The sequence below is a fragment of the Gadus morhua genome, chromosome 11 (genome assembly GCF_902167405.1).
Source record: "Gadus morhua chromosome 11, gadMor3.0, whole genome shotgun sequence".
In the NCBI taxonomy this organism is placed as follows: Eukaryota; Metazoa; Chordata; class Actinopteri; order Gadiformes; family Gadidae; genus Gadus; species Gadus morhua.
Genome location: NC_044058.1, coordinates 245,001 through 270,674, shown reverse-complemented (window position 1 = coordinate 270,674; position 25,674 = coordinate 245,001). Strand labels below are relative to the sequence as shown.

General features: G+C 42.8%; 1 protein-coding gene across 3 annotated transcripts in view; it reads right to left on the bottom strand.

The window, feature by feature from the left end:
• Window positions 1–15,183: 15,183 nt before the first annotated feature.
• LOC115553689 (uncharacterized) overlaps window positions 15,184–25,674 on the bottom strand; it is a 10,614-nt gene continuing 123 nt past the window's right edge. Inside the window, exons 1-14 of one of the 3 annotated variants that reach the window (XM_030370155.1) lie at window positions 23,814–25,674; window positions 22,681–22,803; window positions 22,396–22,558; window positions 22,009–22,201; window positions 21,783–21,881; window positions 21,099–21,206; window positions 20,415–20,522; window positions 19,737–19,844; window positions 19,370–19,438; window positions 17,193–19,221; window positions 17,043–17,111; window positions 16,835–16,966; window positions 15,854–15,955; window positions 15,184–15,572 (exon numbers count right to left, since the gene is read on the bottom strand). The exon at window positions 23,814–25,674 is cut by the window's right edge and continues 123 nt beyond it. In XM_030370155.1, coding sequence (XP_030226015.1) covers window positions 15,349–15,572; window positions 15,854–15,955; window positions 16,835–16,966; window positions 17,043–17,111; window positions 17,193–19,221; window positions 19,370–19,438; window positions 19,737–19,844; window positions 20,415–20,522; window positions 21,099–21,206; window positions 21,783–21,881; window positions 22,009–22,201; window positions 22,396–22,558; window positions 22,681–22,783 — 3,507 coding nt within the window. In that variant the 5' untranslated portion in view covers window positions 22,784–22,803; window positions 23,814–25,674 and the 3' untranslated portion in view covers window positions 15,184–15,348. Of the gene's footprint in view, window positions 15,573–15,853; window positions 15,956–16,834; window positions 16,967–17,042; window positions 17,112–17,192; window positions 19,222–19,369; window positions 19,439–19,736; window positions 19,845–20,414; window positions 20,523–21,098; window positions 21,207–21,782; window positions 21,882–22,008; window positions 22,368–22,395; window positions 22,559–22,680; window positions 22,885–23,813 lie in introns of those variants that run through there. The other 2 variants (XM_030370156.1, XM_030370157.1) reach the window with 2 other exon arrangements.

The following is a 25,674-nucleotide window of genomic DNA, read 5'->3' as shown; positions in this document are numbered from 1 at the left end:
ATTTGATACATTATTTTTTTCGTGGGGCCGTGCATTACACTGTGTCCAATGGCCTGGTGTAGAACTTTTGGTGCAATGATGTACAATGCACTCTCAGAAGACAAAACATGGGAAGATGAATGAGAAGTGCATCCGAGACCGATTAAAGCCAGTCAAGGGAACGGTCTGCAAAAGGAGATCATTAACACTGTGCATAATGTGTCTTTGGCTGTGTGTGTCTCCATGTGTGTTTGTAAGCCCCCACCCCACCCCCAGGTGTGTCTATGCATAGGACTCACTAGTCATTACTGTAACTAGAGTCTCTGCCCTCAGGTCAGCTGTCATTAGCAAGTCCAGAATGGCAGCCAATCACCCTGTGGGGCACACATCTGGAAAGTGCTTTATTTTCTTTGTGTGTGTGTGTGTGCGTGCGTGCGTGCGTGCGTGCGTGCGTGCGTGCGTGTGTGCGTGCATGCGTGCTTGCGTGCTTGCGTGCGTGCGTGTGTGTGTGTGCGTGCGTGTGTGTGTAAGACACTGGACTTATGTTGTAAATGATGAGATAACAAAACAAAAGAGAAATAATGAGTAAAACATTTCCTGATTAGTTGTAGCATGAATGAAAATATTAACATTCATCACAGTGGTTTATTTTGCCTAATCAAGATTTACCCAATGAAAAGCCAATTTAGACTCAAGAAACAAATATAAATGTTTATTCAAGTGGTCTCACAATACACATTTGTAATTAAAATTCATGAAACTTTCTTGTTTACCATTATTCGCCCTCTGTGTGTTTCTTTCCTTTCCTTCTCTTTCATCTCCTTATCTTCCCTTTCCTATATTTTCCATGTCCTCTCTCTCATCTTCAATCCATAAGAAACACATCTCAGGCCACCTGTGAGAAGGTGAAATCCTACCCCTTCTCACTGTCTTGCATTAGAGCTATTATTATTATTATTATATTGTGTGTGTGTGTGTGTATATATATATTAGATTGGGCTGGTGGAAGTTAGTCTTCCGTCCCGGTAGGGGGCAGTAGAGTAATGTAGCTTTAGGTGAAGAATGTTCCCCCCCCAACTAATGGTCTGGCCCATATGGCCTTGATTGGGCCAATTGGCATTTCCCTATTTAAGGGCTGCTCATTTGGTGTTTGGGGGCTGAAGGTGGTGCTGGCTTGATATGAGGCCAGTACGAAAGACTTATGTTTTGATTAGGTTATGCTATGTTTTGTTATCTTAGTTTTTGTTTGCTGACTGATGCAGCCATTTCCTTTGCTTTTGGAACGTTGCTCTATTTTTTTGTGAATGTTTTAATGAGAATTAAACTTCACTGTTCTTAGTCCTGAGTCCATTGCCCTCATTTTTGCCCACACTCGCAATTTCCAGTTGGCCGTATCCCAGATACGTGGGGCGACCACGCCGGTCCCGCACATTTGGTGGCAGTGGTGGGATCTTTTTTTTCGACGCCATCTGAGAAACTGGAGAGGCGAGGGGGAAGACGAGGACTCGGTGGACAGCGAGGACGAGGCCGAATCTGACGGCGAATGGAGCAGAGGCTGTCCAGAGGGGTTCTACTGGAGATGGAGGAAGAAGACGGCCATGGAGAGGACCAGGCATCCGGCGGAGACCCGCTTGAGGGGTCTGACCTTGCCGCGGTGCGTAGGCTCTTGGAGCGGGAGGCGTCCTAGCAGGAGCAGCGCTGGAGGAGTGTCCAAAGGCTGCTGAACCAACTCAGGGAGGACGTCGAGGCTGACCGGAGGCCTTCACCTGCACCAGATCCAGCACCAGCTCCGGCATTGGCACATGCACCAGCACCTGCACCAGCAATTGCACCAGTAGCGCCTGTGACCTGGCCCAGGGCGGCCATTCCCAGGCTGGAAGAGGATGACGACATTTGAGCAGTACCTCATGACATTTGTGAGGTTAGCAATGGCTTTGGCTGGCCAAGAGAGGATTGGGCCGTCTTTATAGTACCCTACCTCGCCGGCAAAGCACGTAGCGCCTATGTGGCGATGAACATGGGTCATGCCACTGATCCCCTTGGTAAAGCGGCCTTTACTGTGATTGTGTAACAGAGGCTGCTAAGGGGGAGACAGGGGGCGTGACCCCTTTGTTGTGGATCACCGCGCCTCACAGTGGCTGGGTAGCATGAAGGACTCGAATGCTCGCATCACCCGCTGGTTCTTGGCACTGCAGCCATTTCATTTCACGGTGCAGTACCGAGCGGGAAGGCAGAATACTGTGGCAGACTTTTTGTCTCGCCATCCTGTTGGCGAAACTCCAGAGGTGGTGGGAAATGTGAGAAGGTGAAATCCTCCCCCTTCTCACTGTCTCGCATTAGAGCTATTATTATTATATTGTGTGTGTATATATATATATATATATATATATATATATATATATATATATATATATATATATATATATATATATATATATATATATATTAGATTGGGCTGGTGGAAGTTAGTCTTCCGTCCCGGTAGGGGGCAGTATAGTAATGTAGGTTTAGGTGAAGAATGTTCCCCCCCCAACTAATGGTCTGGCCCATACGGCCTTGATTGGGCCAATTGGCATTTCCCTATTTAAGGGCTGCTCATTTGGTGTTTGGGGGCTGAAGGTGGTGCTGGCTTGATGTGAGGCCAGTACGAAAGACTTATGTTTTGATTAGGTTATGTTTTGTTATCTTAGTTTTTGTTTGCTGACTGATGCAGCCATTTCCTTTGCTTTTGGAACGTTGCTCTATTTTTTTGTGAATGTTTTAATGAGAATTAAACTTCACTGTTCTTAGTCCTGAGTCCATTGCCCTCATTTTTGCCCACACTCGCAATTTCCAGTTGGCCGTATCCCAGATACGTGGGGCGACCACGCCGGTCCCTCACACCACCCATTAGGGGCGTATGCAACATGGTCTCAAAGGAATCCGTGAAATGACCACGGACGCTTAACACAAAATCTGTGGAATCCTCACGGAAACACGCCAATTTCCGTGATATGGCCACGGATTTTGCTCCAATGAGTGTTGATGACACTCATATTCCGTGGTACACACACAGATCCCCGTTTCAATGAACGAGTCGACCACGGGCGCTTAACTCATAATCCATGGTGGCCTCACGGAATCCCTTAAATTGTCCGCGATATGCCAACGGAATTGGCTCCAATGCAAGTTATGCCGCGTTTCCACTGCAGGGTGCCTTGCGGTTCGGTTCGCCTCAGTCCGGGAGGGAGGGGGCGGTATAGCCCAGCTCAGTTCCGAGGTCGCGTTTCCACCGCCGACAGTACCCTTTATGGTAGGCCGGATGTCGATCGCTGCGGCAGCTACGTAAACAACGTCTTCCTCCCCAAGAATGTAGAGGAACTTCTCCACCTCCTTGTTCGCCCAAGCAAGCGTTTTACGCGACATGTTCATTGTAAAGAATAATACCTCAAGGCTACTGTTTGTTTGTTTTTATCCCCACGTCGCCCGGAAGTGACGGTTCTGTCGACCAATCAACGGAGGGGGTGTGTAGCTCGAATTTTAAGCGTCTCGTCTCGTTTTCAGTACTCCAACGGAGGAGTACTGAAAACGAGGGCAAAACGAGTACGGCTCAGTCCGGGTCACGCCCACTTTTGGCGGTGGAAACGCAATCCGTACCACACCTTTGCGAACCGAACCGTACCGCACCCTGCAGTGGAAATGCGGCATTAATGACTCATATTCCGTGGCACACACACAGATCCCCGTTTCAACGACTGAGTCAACCTGGTCTCACAGGGATCCGTGAAATTACCATAGCATATATATATATATATCAATGAAATTCATATTGACGGTATGGCACTATATCCCTGTTCTCGCCAATGCACCGATCTTGAATTTAATAGACCATTTTCGTCGCTTCGAGGAGGTCTGGTGGGCTCCGTATATAATAAATTAACATCCATATATTACGAAATAAATAAATATCTATAAATATATATGTGTATTTATATATATATAAATATATATATATATCCACATACATATTTATACTTAGGCCTATTTATATATTTTTTTGTTGCTTCGAAGAGTTTTGGTGGTCTCCGTATATAAATAAATAAATAAATATAAATAAACCGGTAGGCCTATGTAGCCTACATACCTATTTACATACATACATATAAATTACTATTTATGTATTACATACGGAGAGCACCAGACCTCTTCGAAGCAATGAAAGTGGTCTATTAAATTCAAGAAGGGCCGGCGAGAATATTAGGGATATAGTCAATATGAATTTCATTCATTTCCGAGAGGAGGGTCAATTGTCCGATACAGATCTCGTTATAACAATAATTTATATCGATGTAACAAGAAAGGATGTAATGATAACGCCAAGAAAATAAAGGCTAGGCCTACATGGTTATAATAATTTTAATATAATTAACTTACAAAGCGTATAACAGACAACGAGACAATCTGGTTGTGGGCCAGCAGAGGCTGCATTTTGACCAAATTCGGCCTATAACCTTATAAATATAATAGTCTAACTCTATATGTCAAATGTATGATATGCTATAGGCCTACGTATGGGCTAGTTTTTTTTATATTAGAAATATTTGAATATTGTCATACCTGAACCACATTCCCCATAGAAACAGTACACTGTAACTTGGTGTTACAACCCTCTTCGTTGATTGGATTGGTGGAATTGGATTGTCAATGGTCAGATAAAGATCTTGTTGTAACGATAATAGATACATGGTCTATTTATAATATTATAACTAAATAATTGTATATTTATTTATATATAATATATATTTTAATATTTAATTTATTCAATATTAAACCAATGCATTTCAATCGGGAGATTATTTTCGATATAAGAAGGGAGGGGCGGGCTGCGCAGGATTCGTCAAAACAACAATCCGATTTATCCGATTTTTTGAACAAACCCCCTCAAAAACTGAACTTCACCACGTTCCTTAAACCGAAGCCCCGTCCACACGGAGCCGAATTTACTTATGCAAAAACCGCATAAGTCTTAAAGTGCGTAAGTGCGTTTCGGCCGACCGTCCAGACGGAGCCGGCGAATCCGGTGCCCGAAACCGCACATTTCTGAAACCACCCTCGGAGGTGGTTTCAAATCTATCCGAACCTATGCTGTTTCGTTTTAGGATTCGTGTGGACGCCTGAAACGCAAATGATGACGTCTTTAGCGCAGACATATTTGGTAGTGACACAGCCTACAACCTATTCGTGAAAGCAGAACATCGAGCTCATTGATTGAACGAGGCAGGGTTATTTGAAATAATTCATTAAGATATCATGACCTCTCACACATATATCTATATATATATATACAGTATGTGTGAGAGGTCATTCCTCCCCCTGAGTGTGTATTGACTATTTCTGGTGATTGAAATGCTCATTGCAAGCTTCCTATTTATGTCTAGTGTACCCCTACTGTCCACAAGCATCCCCCCCCTCCCCATATGGATATGGAGAATTGTTGCCATGCCCCCGTGGTTGTGGTGTCATATTTATGAAAGAGCATTCAAATGCTACAATGATCAATTAGGAGGCCGAAGCCCTAAAGGAAGTGATGCAATAGGTAACTTCTGAGTTAAGGACAGTAACAAGTAGGCTATAGACCTTTAAGTGATTCTGTGAGGCCACCACAGATTTTGAGTCAGGCGCCCGTGATCAGGGGCGGACTGGCCATCGGGAATACCGGGGACATCCCCGGTGGGCCGATGGCCGAAAATATAATTCCACCGGCCCATCACTATCATGTACCGGCCCATCATCGCATCAGCCGAAATGATTAACACAGCGGCACAAGCATAATTTTCTCCAAGAGCTAAACCTATCTTAATCTGACTGACTGACTGACTGACTGACTGAGTTTTATACTGCTACTCGCAATCGGTCTTCACACTCATGGTGACTATTTTTCGATTTTTTTTTAAGTGTCTTCTAATATGTGTTTTACAGACTTCGGAAGTCCAAAGTAAGAAAAGATCTCCACCTTATTAATAAACACCTCTAAATTGGTTCTTACACAGCCGAAGTGTTCTCAACTGTGCGGATTGAGGTAGAGAATTTGGATTTGCATATATACACGCAACGCGGCACCCAGTTCTACGCATGCGCTCAACCCATGAGGCCCAGTGATGCTGGTGGCGATACGATACAACGACCTACGGTAAGCTTACTGATCATGAATTAAAACGTCTCTAAAATATGTTTGACTTAGGACCTATGTTCTATGGCCAAGTTCGTTTGCATTGTAAATACAAGACAAGTCTGTAGCTGTTGCTAGCCCTCAGCCTACTCTACTCTGAAACAGCCAGCCGTTAGCCTACACTCTAATGTTGTGTGTTTGAGTGGTGGGCTAGCCGGTTAGCCCATTGGTGCGCGGTCCAGATACCGAATTATGATAGCCCTATACTCCGACAACAAGAAAGTCATTAGTCCGACAGCCCACCGCCCAGGATAGGGTGGTGTCATTTATGTGCCATGGTGTACTGTTTGATGATGTTATGATGTTCATTTATGAAGACGTGAAAACAGTGGTAGCACTGGCGTGCGAAGTGCTGCAAGATGCGGCGGGAACCACACCACCTCCACCACAAAAAATGAATTCAGTTCACAATTTAGTGGGTACTACTCTTGATACAGTAGAGTAACATCTGATCCATCATTTATTCTCTTTTCTATTCTTTGTCTTTGTCTTCTATTTTTTGTCTTTCTCTTCTATTAAACGCAGGTACACACCCAGTCGGATGAACTCTACCCATTACTGTGATGGACGTGGAGTATATTTTTTTTGTTAATAAATAACACCTTTTGGAAGTGTATAATGCGTCCACTCTCACTGATTGCTATTAACTCATTGCATGGCTTAAGAGGTATGTGGAAAATAGTTGCACAGTTGGAGTCAGGCTTTTAGCTAGGATTTTTTGTACAGCACTTGATCGTTTTTAGGTAATATTGCAATTACACTGATTTATTTATATGTTTAGTAATTTAATGCATAATAACAGTGAGTGTAACTGAAACTAGGTAACAAGGTACAAAATTCAAGTAACAACTTTAACAAAGTTAAAGTTGTCCCATTTCTTCTTATTTTTTAGTAGACTATAGGGCAGACGCCCTGCTAGCTAAGAGCCTGGTTGGTGTAGACATTCGAGAGACCAAAAAGACTGAAAAGGTGTGTTATCGAATTTAGTGGGCCGGTCTGGTTCAAAATGCCCGGGCCGATTTTTTGTCCCAGTCCGCCCCTGCCCGTGATCAACTCGTTCATTGAAACGGGGATCTGTGTGTGTGCCACGGAATATGTCATCAACTTGCATTGGAGCAAAATCCGTGGCCATATTACGGAAATTGGTGTGTTTCGGTGAGGATTCCTTGGATTTTGAGGTAAGCGTCCGTGGTCATTTCACGGATTCCTGTGAGACCAGGTTGGCAGTATGACTGTTAGACATTTAACCAAAGAACAAGGGGCTAGAAACACGTCAAATGACTAAATCAGCCCAGCTGCCCTAGCCACATGTAGATAAGAGTTTATCTGCAAATTGTTAAATGTAGAGTCAAAAGCAGGCATTGTGTCTGCCAGTGTGAGATGAGCCCAGCTGGACCCCTCCCAGGTTCGGGTCTCAGGGGGCAGACCCCTCCCAGGGGGCGGACCTCTACCAGGTCCGGGTCTCAGGGGACACCGGACCGCAACACCGTCTCTTAATTCCCTCCATGTGAACTTCTGATTCTGTAGTGATATCGTAGTATCGACTCTCATTCAACAGATACACGGTGAACACTAATTCTTCACCAGAGGGGATTATGTGCTGCATGCCAATCTGAATTTGGCCTTGAGGATTAAATAAAATCCTGGTAGAAATCTATGGAAACATGGGGGTTGAAAATAAAGGAGCTAAATGAGTGACACACAGATAGACTCCAGAGAATGCATAAGGAGCTTTCTAAGACAGCGGCTGTCAGCCCAAGCTAGCGATCTCCTGCGTAATACGGCTTCACAGAACAGCGGACTGGGAACAGCCAATCACAGCAGCCCAACCAGGGCTACTCTGTGCTGCTACAATCTGTTAAATGCTATTCTACTCTATTGTATGTCATCTTCTTCCTTCCGTATTTGTATTTCTATATTCTAGGAATAGACGTCACTGTTATTATCATGTCTACTTGGATAACTTGGATTGAACGTGTGTAACGGTGTGATATTTTGTTATTTTGTTAGTGTCAGTTTTTAGTTTGAGAACATGGGCTCTGCTGATAGGAAGTGGGAGTGGTTTACACAGACGGGAAAAACAATGGCCCTACTTATTTTCACTGATTCAAGAGGAGACAAAGCTAGAGCGGCTTTGTTGACAGTAGCGGCTAATCATCCAAGCACACTTCACAGCCGTGTGTTTGGAAGACACTTTAAGCATGACCGAGACATTTCTACATCCCCCCTGACATGAAATCGCACAAGAATGCGTGTCTGCATGTCAGGAAGCGCATTTGACTTGCTTATTGCCAATTAACCCATTTTAACTTCTCAAACAGCGCCCTCTGTTGGATGAAATCATACCTGTCAGACAGGAAACAGGCAGTTCAAATTGGTGATTCATTATCTTCCTATCTAACTTGTTCTGCTGGAGTACCACAGGGCTCAATATTGGGCCCTGTTTTATTCAGCCTGTATGTCAATAACTTACCAGATGTCTGTAGAAATATTAAAGTGCAACTATATGCTGACGATACTGTATTATACTGTCATGCCAGCTCAATCAAAGAAGCTGCTGCAGTACTCTCAGGAGCAGTGGCAGACTCAGGGGGGGGGCAGGGGGGGCGACCGCCCCCCCCTCGTGGCTCAATGGTTGAAGAAGCGCGCTAAAGTGCCCTTCAAGAGTGTCGAAAACGAGAGGAAATGCCTTATTGGCTGCCCTTTTCACGTGCTAAACATGATTAGGTGCCCTCTAGGGTGCTCCTTCATACAATAAATTATGATGATGTCCCCTCTAGAACAAGAAAATTCAATGACGTGCCTTAATGAGTGCCATTATAGTCCCCTTCTGCCCGCCTGGTGCCCTTTTAGTGCCCCCTTTAGTACCCTGATAGTGCCCTTCTGCCCGTCTGGAGCCCTTCTAGTGCCCTGATAGTCCCCTTCTGCCCATCTGGTGCCCTTCTAGTACCCTGATAGTGACCTTCTGCCCGTCTGGTCCTTCTAGTGCCCTTCCAGTGCCCTTCCAGTGCCCTTCTAGTGCCCTTCTAGTACCCTGATAGTGCCCTTCTGCCCGTCTGGTCCTTCTAGTGCCCTTCTAGTGCCCTTCTAGTACCCTGATAGTGCCCTTCTGCCCGTCTGGTCCTTCTAGTGCCCTTCCAGTGCCCTTCCAATGCCCTTCTAGTGCCCTGATAGTGCCCTTCTGCTCGTCTGGTCCTTATAGTGCCCTTCTAGTTCTCTTCTGCCCGTCTGGTGCCCTTCTAGTGCCCTTCTGCCCGTCTGGTGCCCCCATGGTTGAAAAAGTGTGCTAAAGTGCCCTCTATGGTTGTGAAAATGAGAGAAAGTGCCTTATTGGCTGCCCTTTACACGTGAACAAAATTTAATGAGTGCCCTAGGTAGCCCCTGATGATGATGATGTGCCTTCTAGAGCAACAATATGGCAAACCGAAAAAAACATGTTGTGGTTAGCTATTGAGGTACAGACGTTCCTCTCTTTGGTAGCTGACGAACGGGGAATGCGAGGCTTTGCTTTCATGTGGCGTCGCCATGACAAACAGGGACATCGAGTGGTACTTAAATCTCCACTGGATAACGAAGCAAAAAGTGGATTAAGAGTATGTCAGTACCCATAGTGGAAAAGCGCAATTAGATGCCAAGTTAGAAAAACGTAATATTTTCAGTTTGCATAATCCGTTTAAAATGTTTATACATTTTTTGAGCGTTCAAGATCATTCAAGTGTAGGTCATTTCATGCAAGAGAGACGATAATGGTCAGCTATCACCTCAACATGAAGGAAAACTTCCTTACATTTTTCCGTTGCTGGTTGTCAGCGGTCAAATACTGTATGGTAGCGGCACATTGAATTTTCTCCAGTCTAATTTTTACTTAAATGTTAGTAAAGATGAAAGCAGTAAGGCATCCTCCTTTCTTTGGCTAAAATGTGAAAGTGCACATGGATGTGAACAACTCATTTTGGTGTTTATAAAGTCGCTAGAATAAGGGGAAACAGTGTCTTTGAAAAGGGTTGGTCTGAAGCAGCCTAGTTACCCGTAGGTGTGGTTTGGGCGTAACGTCCAACAAACCAATGAGAGTGCCAGCTCCCATCCCCTTTAAGAGCCATGAGCGCATTTGAATCGGACGAGTTGATATTTTGACAGCGCGTCTGCAGTCTCCGATGAGACAAATGCACATGAATTTCAAACTGCAAATGGCTCAGTTCATTGCCAAATAATATGGCCTAATTCACACATGGAATAAGGGGTTTTCTTCCACAACTTCAGAAATACTGAGTCCTCAAATAAATTTCGGCAAAGAAAACGTACACGATATAACATGTGATATGCGGTAACTGTGGTTCTATTTAATGAAATACGCAATACATTATAAACATTGTTTCTTATCAGTATTGTATGCTATCCTAATATGCATGTGTCCCCGCGGTAATAGACATTGCCATTGATTGTATCATGCGTCACGTGTTTAGTTTGCGTGTGTTTAAACAGAGCACACACGCGCGCATTCATTCATTCTTTACACTCACTCGCGGTAAAACAATGTTTTTCACGATCAAATTGTCATCAATCCTAAAAGTTATGGGCATGTAGGCCTACACGATGTCTCTGTCAAGAAAATATGTGTTTGCTGTACGGTGTTTGCAGATGCATTGATTTAAAAGTACAACTTATTACCGCTGCATCAGCTGTTCTTTCCCAAATAATTTACCAAGAATGTGCGGCTAGGTAGATGGGAGAAGCAAAGTGTATACGCGAGGTGCACAAGCAATCCGTATGCATTGCATGCGCATGTATGCATGCGCCCTTAAAATAGCATCTGAACAACGCGCCACTGACTCTAAACCAGGTATTTCCTGGTCAGTAGCGCAATGGTATTCAGAAACGGCAAAATACCGTTTGCGCCAGAACACGCCTCCTCCTTCCGCCGAACCGCCCCTTGGGGCGCATGATCAATCCATAATTTACCGGCGAGTGGCAGTGGTGGGAAAAGAACGCTCTGCGCCAGTTGTAAACTAGCAACGACACATGCGCCAGTGACTAAGTCACTTGCGCCGGATGCAAGATAGGGCCCTCTGAGTCCGCCACTGCTCAGGAGCCATGGTGCCAGTGTCCCATTGGCTCCAAAACTGTTGTCTACATCTGAATACAAAATAAACGGTCTGTATGTTGTGCTCCCGACAGCCAACTGCGGGACAGCAACCATCAGTCATGGTTGGTGGTGAGAGACTTGAGGTGGTTGAATATTTTAGGTACCTCGGGGTCATCTTCGATTCTAACCTTAATTTTAAGCAGCATGTTAAGAAAGTTAAAAACACAATTAAATTTAATTTATCAAATTTCCAGCATATAAGACCTTTCCTGACTATGGAGACAGCAAAGACTTATATGCATGCAATGATATTTACTCAAATCTCGTACTGTTACACAACATGGTCACATACATCTGAGAGCACTTTAAAACCAATCAAGTCCTTATTCAAGAGAACTCTTAAAACACTAGACAAAAAACCTGTATACTCAGTGGTGTAGTCTATTTTATTGTAGTGGGTATACTGTGATGATTCCCTCCCAGCCTCGTACAAACCCATCCGACCGGTACGTGTACGTGTGTGGCACTTATGGGGTGTCGCACCACACTCACCAACGCAGGGGTCTACAACCCGCTGATTTAAGAGTATAACGATTATCAACAATCATGGAAAGAACCAGTTTTAATAACAGTCTGAAAAAATAGAACACAAAAATGACAAGTTGTCCTTTGTATATCTATAGTAGCAATAGCACATGCTAAACAAGGACAAAATCTACTCAAAATAATTTAATGAACTGTTTACATCCATGGCTAACCAGTGCATGAGAAGGAGATGACAGGAGACTAATGTTTCGCTCTAATTTGAGCTCTTACTGTTGTTATCTAACATACCATACAGTAATTGAATTGTGTAAAAGTGTGAAATTACTGCACCTTAAAAATGACCATGAATTAGCTATACTCTCATTTGCATAGTGATTAACATTATGAATTTCAATTGTGTATACCAACTGTATGTTGGCTGACATTTAGCTAACTTTTTTTCCCTCCACTCTAACCAAGGATGCCTGTTTTTAAATTCCCTAGCCTGACACCCAGTCTGAAAGGCTGGCCAGGGGTTCTCATCTAAAAGTAACAAGGAGATATAAGGTGGGATTAAAACATTGTCTTCTGTTGACTACTTATTATGTGGTTTGCACATTAATACGGGAGGACTGGACACACACACACACACGCGCACACACACGCACACGCGAGAAGGAGGGGCTTGGCCCGCCAACTAACGTGCAGAGATGCAGGGGCAGCTTCGCGCTTCGTAACAGAGACAGGGCAGAGCGCGAGCGCGCAGCGGGAATTTTATGAATGGTGAATGTAGGAGATAACTTCCCCTGCTTAAAGTATTTTATTGCAGTTATACCCAACCGATATTTCCGAAAGATAAACACAGAAGTGAAAGATCTGTCACAAGACGATTGATACGTATCCGTGCACATTTTTAAGTGGGTATACGCAGTGGTGTAGTCTATTTTATTGTAGTGGGTATACTGTGATGATTCCCTCCCAGCCTCGTACAAACCCATCCGACCGGTACGTGTACGTGTGTGGCACTTATGGGGTGTCGCACCACACTCACCAACGCAGGGGTCTACAACCCGCTGATTTAAGAGTATAACGATTATCAACAATCATGGAAAGAACCAGTTTTAATAACAGTCTGAACAAATAGAACACAAAAATGACAAGTTGTCCTTTGTATATCTATAGTAGCAATAGCACATGCTAAACAAGGACAAAATCTACTCAAAATAATTTAATGAACTGTTTACATCCATGGCTAACCAGTGCATGAGAAGGAGATGACAGGAGACTAATGTTTGGTGAATGGTGAATGTAGGAGATAACTTCCCCTGCTTAAAGTATTTTATTGCAGTTATACCCAACCGATATTTCCGAAAAATAAACACAGAAGTGAAAGATCTGTCACAAGACGATTGATACGTATCCGTGCACATTTTTAAGTGGGTATACGCAAATCCTGGTGCGTTTCTAGTGGGTATACGGCGTATACCTGCGTATCACGTAGACTACACCACTGTGTATACTACCATTATTGTAAAATTACAAATAAACACAAAATCATAGACTTCGATAGTTTTCAGCTGTTTTTGGATGTCTGTCTAATCTTTAAGGTTCTGAACGGTCTAGCCCCTCCACCATTACAGAATTTTATAAAGAAGAAATCCTCTACAATAAATACCAGAGCACTAACTAGAGGTGACTGCGAAATACAACGCCGCAAGACCAAATTTGGTCAAATGGTGGTGTCCATCAGAGGAACACAGTCCTGGAATATATTACCAACACATGTTAGAGACTGTGCCACCTTTAAAAAAAACCTTAAACAGTGGTTAGTAGCAAGCCAGACCTGCTCTCATATGTAACCTTTGGTCATTCTAATTTTTTAACATGGACTCTTGATGTGGGGACCTATTTTGTGTGTAAAAGTGTTTTTTTTAATCTATTTTGTATACTGGTATGTTGTTTTTATGTTCTTGACTTTCCTTAGGACAACGGATGAAAATGAGCAATTAAGCTAACTCCGGCATATTTATATTGATTCTCTGGCTGACATAATGATTAATGTGCACTGTCCTAATCAAATAAATAAATAATAATTTGTGAATTTGACGTTTATGATTCACTTGCTACGTGTATTTTGTACCGCAAAAACAAATAGCATGCCACCTGCCTCCCAAATTGACTGGATGAAGAAGTGAGAATTAGGGAATTGAATGTCAAATTAACTCTCACACACACACAGACACTGACACACACACACACACACACACACACATACTGGTATTCATGGCTACTGGGGACCAACTTTTTAATCATCACTGGTGGGGACCACCCTTTCTAGAGGTGCTAGAGGTGTGAAAAAAATTCAGCACACTCACTACTGTTTAGTTAGCCTATACATGCCTTAAAACCTGCAAATTTCCATTAAAATGTTTTCCCCATCATATATGGGGACCACTGAAAAATCAAGTCAATGTGTTGATAGGGGACCGAATTTGCATGAATTTGCAAAGAATTTACATAATTCACACCTTCATACTTGACTTTTTGGGGACCATACTGGTCCCCAAAAAGTCATGTCCATCGTTATTATTATCAGTTATTATCATTAAAAATCTTAAATTTACTTTTGATTTTAATATGCCATACTCAAACCATAAATTAGTACATTTAATCAACTAAAAACCGCAAGGACACATCAGGAGGACAAAAAATGGAAGAGGTGCCATGTAGGAGAGTCAGGCATCTCATCAGACACTTCCCTGAAAAAAAAACTACTGTGCAACCTTTCACTTGACGCAAGAACCTTGTACCTCACAACTGGCATGATGGTGCGTGGTCCACTGCAAAGATGCTTCCAAGGTTGTACAAAAAAGCAAGAAGGCAGCTGTTCGCAACAACCACAGCCTCATGGCCATCACCACATTGAAGCTGTTGGATGAAGGACTTGAAGCAAGGGAATTCATGACAGTAAGACGCTGCTTCAAATGTTACATAATTGTAGAGTCATAATGTCAATTAGTGATACTATCTTAGAACCAATAATAGTTGGACCTAACAAATAAGACTGTCTTGCAGGGAGCAAGGAGGAGCTACTGGGCTTAGAGAGCAAGGAGGAGGTACTGGAGGCTCCAGGAAAAGATGGAGCCACGTCAAGTAACCAATGGTTGTACCTTTTTGTTTGTCATAAAATAAAATACTTAAATCTTTTCTGTCCTAATTCTTTATCTGCATTTCCGTCCACTCTTTTAAGCGCTGTATAATGGCAATAGCACAGAATAATAATACAGTAGTATTTAGCACATAATGACCTCGTCATGTGATATTGCTTCAAACCATCATTGAGTGATGTAGTTCTTTGTAATGACTATCAATAAGGACCAACTCCAGATCAATTGAAATAATTGTCACTGTTTAATAAACAGATGGCCTGCCACGTTGGCCCCAACTTTAAGCTTTCAAGTATCAAGCTAAGAAAAACAGTGAAAATAACCATAACATAAGACATAAGCAAAGCACTGCTCACAAAACTAGCAGAATCAGCCTTTTTTAAACATTAGGAATGCTGGACTTTCTTTTTGTACGCTGTGATGCGGTTGTATACATAATATTTTAACATTTGCCAATCCCGATTATTGAGAGCTGCTGGCTCAGCTCTTAGACACTTTTCACAGTCTCTCTTTGAAGGGACGATGCATGAAGTGATGAACCGCTTCATATGCTTTTCAACGGCTTTTACCTCTTCGTCCTGCCATGGTTTTCTTTTCCTGGGAGCTTTACCTGTGAGTGGGTGAAAAAAATGTCAACACATAGACCTTACACTTATGTAGTACATATCTTGTTTACCTGACCACACAAAGGACTGTACATGGTTCAGTCACCATTTCACACAAGATCATCAACGAAGATTATTACTGTGTTCTGGCACCCAGTGATTTATGCCACCATGGAACATCACCAGACCCATTAGCTTTCAGCAGTGGCACTGCGAGCGTACTGCTGTTGCAATTCACATTTGAGTTGATCTGATTTGTAATGAAAAAAAAAAAGATTTAAATCACCTTTGACAGACATCACAGCTGTGAGCCGGTCATCATCTCCAGAAAGTGGCTTGCTCCTCTTGCTCACTGATGGGACTGCATTCCTCACCTCTGCTGATGATTCTATGAAATAGATGAATGATATATTTGTTAGATATACAGACAAAGAAACAAACATGAGAGGAAATGCCTTTGTGCAGCGGGACTCATTGTATGCTTGATGAGATTGAAAGATGTGGACTTAATTTCTGATGTTGTAATTTCTCTATTAATTAAGTCACATGTTATCCCTTTCAATCTCTCCTTTAAGCCACGTTCCCACTCGCATTGGCTCTACTCGCTTTTGGAAGCTGGTACCTTTTGGGGGGACAGTTTCCACTGCAAAAATAGTACCCCCTGGATGACGCACAGGACTTCCATAAAGCTGCTGGTCCACTTGCTAGATATGAGTGGAGTCATCCAGCCTTTCTGTCGTTTCGCAAGTGAGCAACATGAAGGTTTGTAGCTCCCCCAAAGAGCATGGCGTGCCCTTTTTGGCTGCTGCAACTGATGCCTAGACACTTTTACCCCGTGCGTGGTTATTGTCCGTGACAAAACTCGGAACCAATCAGTGTCTGCAATGTGTCGAGGTCACTTTTTATAAAGTACGAGGCTGCTTTTGTGGAAACCTGAAGGAGCAGGTAAAAAAATAAAAAATAAAAAGTACAGGTACCAGTAGGGCTGGGCAATTAATCGAAAATGGACCCTCGATCTCGATTCAGGGACACGTCGATGTTCAGAATTACAGAACCAGCAGTATCAGATATTTTTCACTGTCTACCCAGCCATTGTTTAATGCATTCAGGCTTACAGTTACAGTGGCCAAAGCTATATTCACCTTTATGATAGTTGGGCTGCTGTTTTCTGATGAAGAGAAGGCCATGTCTGAGATATTTTTTGTAATTTTCTGGTGTCCATTGTACTTATTCTGCTAAAATCAAAGAAGGAATTAAAAAAAACAACCTTCAACAGGTGTTGCGGCTCCGACACGGTCATCTTCTGCTGCTGATGGTGTATCTCTCTTGCGTGTTGGTGGGGGGCCTTCTTCCTCTGTCAGTGGGGGGCCTTCTTCTTCTGTCAGTGGAAGAGTCTCTTCTGCCAAAGACAAAGATTACAGGACATTGAGAAACACACACAGTAAACCCTTCTTTTGAGATAAATGAATATATACCTTGAGATGAATCGTGTCGTCCCCTGGTTTTAGCTGTCTCATCAGTCTCAACAGGACAAATGACCATGTCTAGAGGAGATATAAAAAAACTTGATTAGCAAATATAAACAAAAGCATGATGGACAAAAGAAAAATGACAAAACAACATACCATCTGGCCCTATTGTGATTTCATCCAGGTTTTGGCCATGGAACTCAGCCAATCTTCCTTGCTCAAGGGCCATGAGAAGCTTGCTAACCTTGGCAAGCTGCAGTGTTTTCTCAGGTAGTCGATAAAACTCACGATGGACTCTAATGTCATGCCCAAGAAAGTTAGCCAACTGGTCCATCTCTGTATCCGTCATGTTGAGAACCGTTGAGAGTGTTGCAGCATGTTTCCGCAGCCTGGTGGAGGTCAGTGCCTTGGGACACTTTGCACCACATGCTACTGCAAAAGCACGGAGGCAGTCCGAACCACGGAGATGCGTTTTAGCAGCTGGCCTTGCAAACATGTAGCAATTCTCTTTGAGTACCTCACAAGCCTCTCTCTCTGAAACCAGGAGTTCCAGTGCACTGAGCATTTTCTGAGTCACAAGAATAGGAACCGGTCTACCTCTTTTTCCCCTGATCACAATCCTTGTGAAATGTTTGCAGAGTCTTTTCTCTACTTCTGACAGTGCCCAGTCCAAATCCTGGTGATGATCAGACTCGTCTCTTGACAAAAATGCAGACAAGGGCATGCTTGCCACTTCTCCTTCCCTGCGACGGTTAAAGAGGATGATCTGTGCTAAGCACACCTTTGCCAAGTCTATCCAGGTCTTTGTGGAAGGACTTTCAGAGAGTTCTTTGCAGTACTCCTCTTGCTTTTGACTGAGAAACTGGTGCAGTCTCTGCACATCTTCTGTGAACGGCATCAGAGTGGGAACATTCCACTTTGCTTCATTGAGGTTACGTAGTGCTGTCGCAGAAATCATTTCATTCCACCTTTCGTTGTGGACTTCCTGAAACTCAGTGGCATTTTTCACAAGTTCATGGTTGTTCATGATCAAGCCCTGAGCTTTTAGGAGTTTGCTGACTTTGACCAATGTATGGCCAATTTTCTTGGCAAGTGATGGTATTGTGAATTTGTGAGAATCACTGTCATAGCCACAAGTCACCTTGACAGCTTTGATCACCTGCAAGTAATTCTTTGGATTTATGAAATCCTCCACTGTTTTTAAGGGGGTAACTTTTCTGGCATTATGAACCAGTCTTCCCATTTCTCGCATTTTGTCACGCACACACTGTTGATTCTTGGCTGACATCCCACCCTTGTTCAACAGGTGCTGCCCAACATGGATGATGACATTGTCTTTTTTCACAGCATCAGTGATCGGATCAGCAACCATGGCACTGATAACTCCCCACATCTGTTTCCCGATGTGTGATGGCACAGGCTGCATGAATGTACACATAGACTGAACACGATTTTTTCCTGGTTTGACAGGTATCGATGAAGGCTTAAGTTTGCAAATTCGCATATGTCGCCACAGGACTTTTCGTGTGAAAAGAGCTTGGCAGTATGCACAATGCATGAAATCCTTCCCCTGTGCATCTTTATTCGGGCGTTTAAATGGAACCAACTCTCCTCTCCCTGACTCCAGCACAGCAGCGTTGTGGGCATAGTTGCCTCTGTTGCGAATATAGTCAAGCAGTTTTCTTCTCTCCAAGGAACCCTTTGGTAAACTTATAGCTTGAGCCACATCAACTTTATCGTGGTGTGCACGTTCTAGATGTCTGGCCATTTTTGCATTTGCTTTTTTGCAATATAAGCAATACTGTCGTTTGTTGTAAACTCTTTTTCCATGCCTCTTTTGTGAAGCTTGCACAAGTATGGTGTCAGTTGCATCTTGACTTGAGCAGGGTTCTTCGTCTGTACTGACATCACATGTACTGATGTTTGTTCTCAAGTTTTCAAGGTCTGGTGTCGTTGAGTAACCTACTGTTGTGGAGTCACCTACTGTTGTGGAGTCACATACTGGAGTCACCACTTCAGAGTCAGAAAATAATTCACCCACTGGCCACCTTTGTTTCCTTTCAGTTGTTGAAATGCTGACATCACTTTCGTCACTTTCAGACGTGGAATCTGGCACATACTCATCGCCACTCTCTGATGTAGAGTCGTATAACTCACTCAAGTCTTCAAAATCTGTGTTTATCATCTGAAAATAAATTCATTAACTTAGAGGATGGATCGATAGTTGACATTATTGGACACCCAATTCACAGTTTAAACATTGTGACATTAGGTGCATCGTCATATGACATTTTAATCAGTTTGCCACTGATCCAACATAATTGAGTACTTACAATGATACTTTTTGTCCGTCTAAGTCTTGGGACAGCAATCTCGTCTTCATTTTGGAATTTTGTCTCACTCTGTGAAGAACAGCAATACAACACACACACTGAAAAAAATTTAGATATTTGTGAAGAATATTGATTAACCAGCATCTGCCGTCACACTAATAGAATGAGCAAGCTTCATGGGGGAATGGCAAACACAGTCACCACTTGTCACCACTTGTCGGGACCGACATCCAGAGCTAGTCTTCACACAACCTGCCAACTCAACAATAGAAAAGTGTGTGTCCAGCAGCTTGAATGAAGCCAGAAACAACAGGAGGCGACTCTGGATGTCTCTATGAATTCATCTTAAGTGCTCCACATGATGTACCTGTTCTATGGACATGACGTCATGGGTGTAATCATCCACCTGTGGCCCTGGAGGGACATCAGCATGGGAGCCATCCACACGAGGGTCATGTTGAGCTTGTGTGCTTGACTGCAAGTATTTCACATGGAAATTATTGCAATTTATGAGCCATAATAATCATTTTCAGGTCAAGGGTACAGCTATGAATTTGGATGTGTGGATACAGAGAAACCAAATTTGAAAGACATTAAATTGAACCGCAAAGTTTCTTCCTGTTTCATTAAGCAGCATCTGCTGTCACACCAACTGAACGAACAAGCTTCATGGGGACATGTCAAACACAGTCAAGTCACCACTTGTGGGGACCGGGTGTCCAGACTCAAAGAGCTACTCAAAACCTCACACAACCTGCAAACTCAAACTGGCAAGAAAGTGTGTTGTGGGGACCCCGTACATGTCCCAGATTAGAGGGATTTTTTGTCAATTGTAAAATCTCCACAAAGTTAAAATTGTGTCCTGATCATCCATTTAACATTAGCCATCAACACATCTCATACTAAAATGTCTAACAGTTCAGATTCAAGTCCATGATTATACACTTCTCCATGTCTGTCCACCATCTTAAATGAAGCTAAAAAACAACAAGAGGTGACTCTGGATGTCTCTATGAATTCATCTTAAGTGCTCCACATGATGTACCTGTTCTATGGACATGACGTCATGGGTGTAATCATCCACCTGTGGCCCTGGAGGGACATCAGCATGGGAGCCATCCACACGAGGGTCATGTTGAGCTTGTGTGCTTGCCTGCAAGTATTTCACATGGAAATTATTGCAATTTATGAGCCATAATCATCATTTTCAGGTCAAGGGTACAGCTATGAATTTGGATGTGTGGATACAGAGAAACCAAATTTGAAAGACATTAAGTTGAACCTCAGAGTTTCTTCCTGTTTCATTAAGCAGCATCTGCTGTCACACCAACTGAACGAACAAGCTTCATGGGGACATGTCAAACACAGTCAAGTCACCACTTGTGGGGACCGGGTGTCCAGACTCAAAGAGCTACTCAAAACCTCACACAACCTGCAAACTCAAACTGGCAAGAAAGTGTGTTGTGGGGACCCCGTACATGTCCCAGATTAGAGGGATTTTTTGTCAATTGTAAAATCTCCATAAAGTTAAAATTGTGTCCTGATCATCCATTTAACATTAGCCATCAACACATCTCATACTAAAATGTCTAACAGTTCAGATTCACATTCAAGTCCATGATTATACACTTCTCCATGTCTGTCCACCAGCTTAAATGAAGCTAAAAAACAACAAGAGGTGACTCTGGATGTCTCTATGAATTCATCTTAAGTGCTCCACATGATGTACCTGTTCTATGGACATGACGTCATGGGTGTAATCATCCACCTGTGGCCCTGGAGGGACATCAGCATGGGAGCCATCCACACGAGGGTCATGTTGAGCTTGTGTGCTTGCCTGCAAGTATTTCACATGGAAATTATTGCAATTTATGAGCCATAATCATCATTTTCAGGTCAAGGGTACAGCTATGAATTTGGATGTGTGGATACAGAGAAACCAAATTTGAAAGACATTAAGTTGAACTGCAGAGATTCTTCCCGTTTCATTAAGCAGCATCTGCTGTCACACCAACTGAATGAACAAGCTTCATGGGGACATGTCAAACACAGTCAAGTCACCACTTGTGGGGACCGGGTGTCCAGACTCAAAGAGCTACTCAAAACCTCACACAACCTGCAAACTCAAACTGGTAAGAAAGTGTGTTGTGGGGACCCCGTACATGTCCCAGATTAGAGGGATTTTTTGTCAATTGTAAAATCTCCACAAAGTTAAAATTGTGTCCTGATCATCCATTTAACATTAGCCATCAACACATCTCATACTAAAATGTCTAACAGTTCAGATTCACATTCAAGTCCATGATTATACACTTCTCCATGTCTGTCCACCAGCTTAAATGAAGCTAAAAAACAACAAGTGGTGACTCTGGATGTCTCTATGAATTCATCTTAAGTGCTCCACATGATGTACCTGTTGATTGGATGTGGAGTCATCATCCATCTGTGGCCCTGGAGGGACATCAGCATGGGAGCCATCCACACGAGGGTCATGTTTAGCATGTGTGCTTGCCTGCAAGTATTTCACATGGAAATTGTTGCAATTCATGAAATACAATTGATCATTTTTAAAGTTCAGACACATAGTATAAAATTATTCTGGATTTGAAAATTGTGCAGAACCACAATTTTCCACATACTTGACTTCTCCATGGGCAGTCATCCCCTCCGTAGTCGTAGGTGATTTCATCCCCCTCATTTATGTCTTTGATAGCAAATAGGCACAAGTGCGGCATCCCATCCACATCAATCTTTTTCATTCGGCAGTTAGGGCCTTTGTGCTGATCATTAAGAAGTCGCCCCAATGATTCATCCTCTCTTGAGGCATCAATGCTTAGATGAAGGAAGAAGGTATTGCGAGTAAACCCATTTCATATTAATACATGCCGTTCCTCTACATAGAAATCAAATCAACATAAATGTTAACATATGGTACAATTTGATTAATTAATAATTCTCCTAGTTGTTCTTCTGAATATACAGAGTTTGGTGTTTTGTGTGCCAAGTATAGTTTAATTGCAACTTACCACCAAAATTTCCCTCGCCACTTGAAAGCAAAAAAAAAGGCAGTACACGATGGGTGGAAAACCTTTCGTCTTCTTTGGGCTTCAACATCATTGATCATATCACCCCGGTACTCCACTACAAATTCTCCTCTGGGAAATTTGCTTGTGGCAAATACTCCTCGTCCTTTTAAAGAAAAAAACAACAAAAAAAACAATAGATATGTTCAATAGTACAGGAAAGAGCATCAACATAACTTATCAATTACTTGGAGAAAATAAAAAGCAAAAAACACATCAATGTTTTACCTTTCTCTGCATTTATGTATTTAACTTCCAGTTTTGAAGTTTTGTCCGTCTTTGAGAGAACATGACGGATGGCATCACTTGTCGGACTGAGCCTTGGTGGCATTTGAAACTGCAGACATACATCTAAAAAAATATATATAGCGTTATTGACAACAATACATTTCTTATTGACAACTGATAAAAAACAGGGACCACAAATTTCAACAAATTTGAGAAAATCTCTGTCCAATCTGCCAAATATAGAAAACTATCATTAATCTAGTTGTTGCTACTGACATTGTGTCAAACTGAACCAGAACAGGTAAAAAGCTACTACAGGTAAAATGAAAGCACCTCACATTTCAAAATGTAACTTAATTTGACAAAAATGTAATGCCAACTCTGTTTGGTAGTCCAATATTACTCACTTAAGTAATGTTGGTTCATTAATAATATAAATTAGTGTCTATACGCAAAGTCAATGTACACGAGCGTGTTCCAGGCCACGTGACTTTAGGGGACACGCCTAGCATGGTAGTCCAACTTAGCTAGCATTAAGTTCAAGGCGGCGGCAGACTCATTGAGTCACTCCACTCGAAGTACAACCGATGTTCACCTTAACCCTCTGAGACCCACATAGAGAACTTTCCGTCTTGTCATACTTTTGTGTATTGCCTATAAAATTGTCATTTTTTAGTGTATCATCAAGTTATACACATCCCCAGAATCAGCACAAGCAGGGTACCGTTGTTTAGCCCCGTTTCTCTAGTTTAAGAGGAAATGACCCGCATCTTTCTAGCGTAAACCATTACGGAGTTATGACGCTCTAAAGAAAACATGATTATTTGTAGCGTATACGCCACAATGGGTCTCAGAGGGTTAAAAACTCCCTTCATATTAACCATGAATTGCATATTTTTAAATTAAAAATACCACGTACTGACCGAACACAAACCCGCTTCGCTCCTGTGTATCAAGCACCTCCACACTGGGCCCCGACATTTAAAGCCAACATGCCAATTAATTAAGCACGCAACTGCGTGTGGTTAGCATCCTTACCGCGCCAGTTATCACCAATAAACCGCGTCACACGACATAAAACTCTAGAACTGATTATATATGTTGCATTTTATGAAAAATACTGCGGTACTTACCTAACAAAATCGCCTTTCTGCTCCACTTTTGCTTTTGACAGGACTTGTACTTCACCGAGAGAACGGAGTTTGCTGTTAAGCTGCTGTCAACCGTACCGCGCGCTTCCTGTGTGATTTCACAATAAAATCACTTAACCGGAATAGGAAATGCGCGCGTACGCGACCGTATTTTTTTGTACAATTATTTTTAATGGCACAGAGCCGCTTTTTGGGTTTTGGGGTTTTGTACTTTGTTACACTTTTTTGTACTAGGAGCTGGATTGTGATGTTATATCTTGAGGCAGAAATGTGATTTGACCTCTGTCTCCTCCTGTCTCCTCCGTCTGTTCAGGCCCTTCTGAAGGGCTGAGGCTTAGTGGAGCAAAATGAGTGTCACCTGTGAGATGTTTCCTACTCAAAGGACAGGCGACGCCCATCACAACACAGACACAACCTGATTTCCTTGTGTGTCGAGTCAGATTCAGGAGAAAGGCCCCAAATCATTGACACTTTGTTGTATCTGCACCATATTTGACACATCCACTCATGAGCCCACTCTCACAACATGTCCCACTCGGGGGCCATTTTGGATGTCCCAACAGCCAAAAAACAGGAAGTAGGCACTGATTCATCAATGCTTTGACGTATCCACACCATATTTGACACGTCTCGAGAGTGGGCTCATTGGTGTACATGTCTCACTCAGTGGCGATCTTGCATGTCCACACTTCCGAAAAACAAAAAGCAGACTGTAGTGCACCGATGCTTTGCTGCATCTCCATCACAATTGGCAAGCGGGGAGCGGCAGCAGATGGGCAGCACACATATCAAAATCTCCTGTGGAATTTTCTAGTTATTATTGTAACAATGAGAAATATTGTTCAGAAACACTCAAAGACACGTTAAAAATTTCAGGTAAGGCTGCAAGATGTAACCACTCAGCTGGAGGCTGCCATGTTGGCTCCTCTTTGTCCTCCAGCTTCTTCCAACCTTCTTCATGGCAGCCTCTCCTGCCTGTGTCTGTCTCTTCTCTCTGCCTGGTTGTGGGGTTGAGCCCTCACGGGCGCTGGAGGTGTTTTTATTTGATTTATTTATTTATTGTCCTTTATTTAACCAGGGAAATTCTCATTGAGATAAAAATCTCTTTTTCAAGAGGATCCTGGCCAAGAAGGCAGCACAAAAAGTTACACAGAAATGACACACATTGAATAACAAACATAAAAGATTACATCCAGGATTAAATCATCATCAGCTAATTTATAAAACAAGTGCAAACACTGGTTAAGTGATCCTTAATTCTAGTTTTAAAATTGTCTAAGCTGATACAGTGATCAAGTTTAAAATGAGCCTGGATCTCAGTCCAGGAAGTTGGAGCATAGACACTAAAAGCTCTTTCCCCAAAAGCAGAGCGAGTTCGAGGAATTTGATACAAGATTTGTCCATGAGAGCGAAGATTTAGACTACAAACAGGCTTTTGAGTCAGTAACGAACACAAATAGGCTGGTAGTTGATGCATAATGGCCTTGTAAAGGAAAATAAACCAGTTTTGGCTGCTTCTTCTCTGCCATTGTGTCCGAATAAAGGTGTTCTCCTGCTACCCGGTGTCTCTGCTAAGCAGCGAGCATTTCCAGCAACAGTGAACCTGATACGTGTGCATGCGGGGCACAGGGGGCCCTGAGTCGGACTGAATGATACGACTGGTCAATGTTTTTAATGTTTTGCAGCTTCCACCATGGTCAGATTTATTTTGTTTTTCTGATCACATATTGCATTGACGACTATTGGGAGAGAAGGACCATTTCACCCAGTATGAGTGTTTCTGAACATCATCATAGATTGCACCTTTAAATGAAAAGAAACTTAGTGTCCACAAATGACTGTG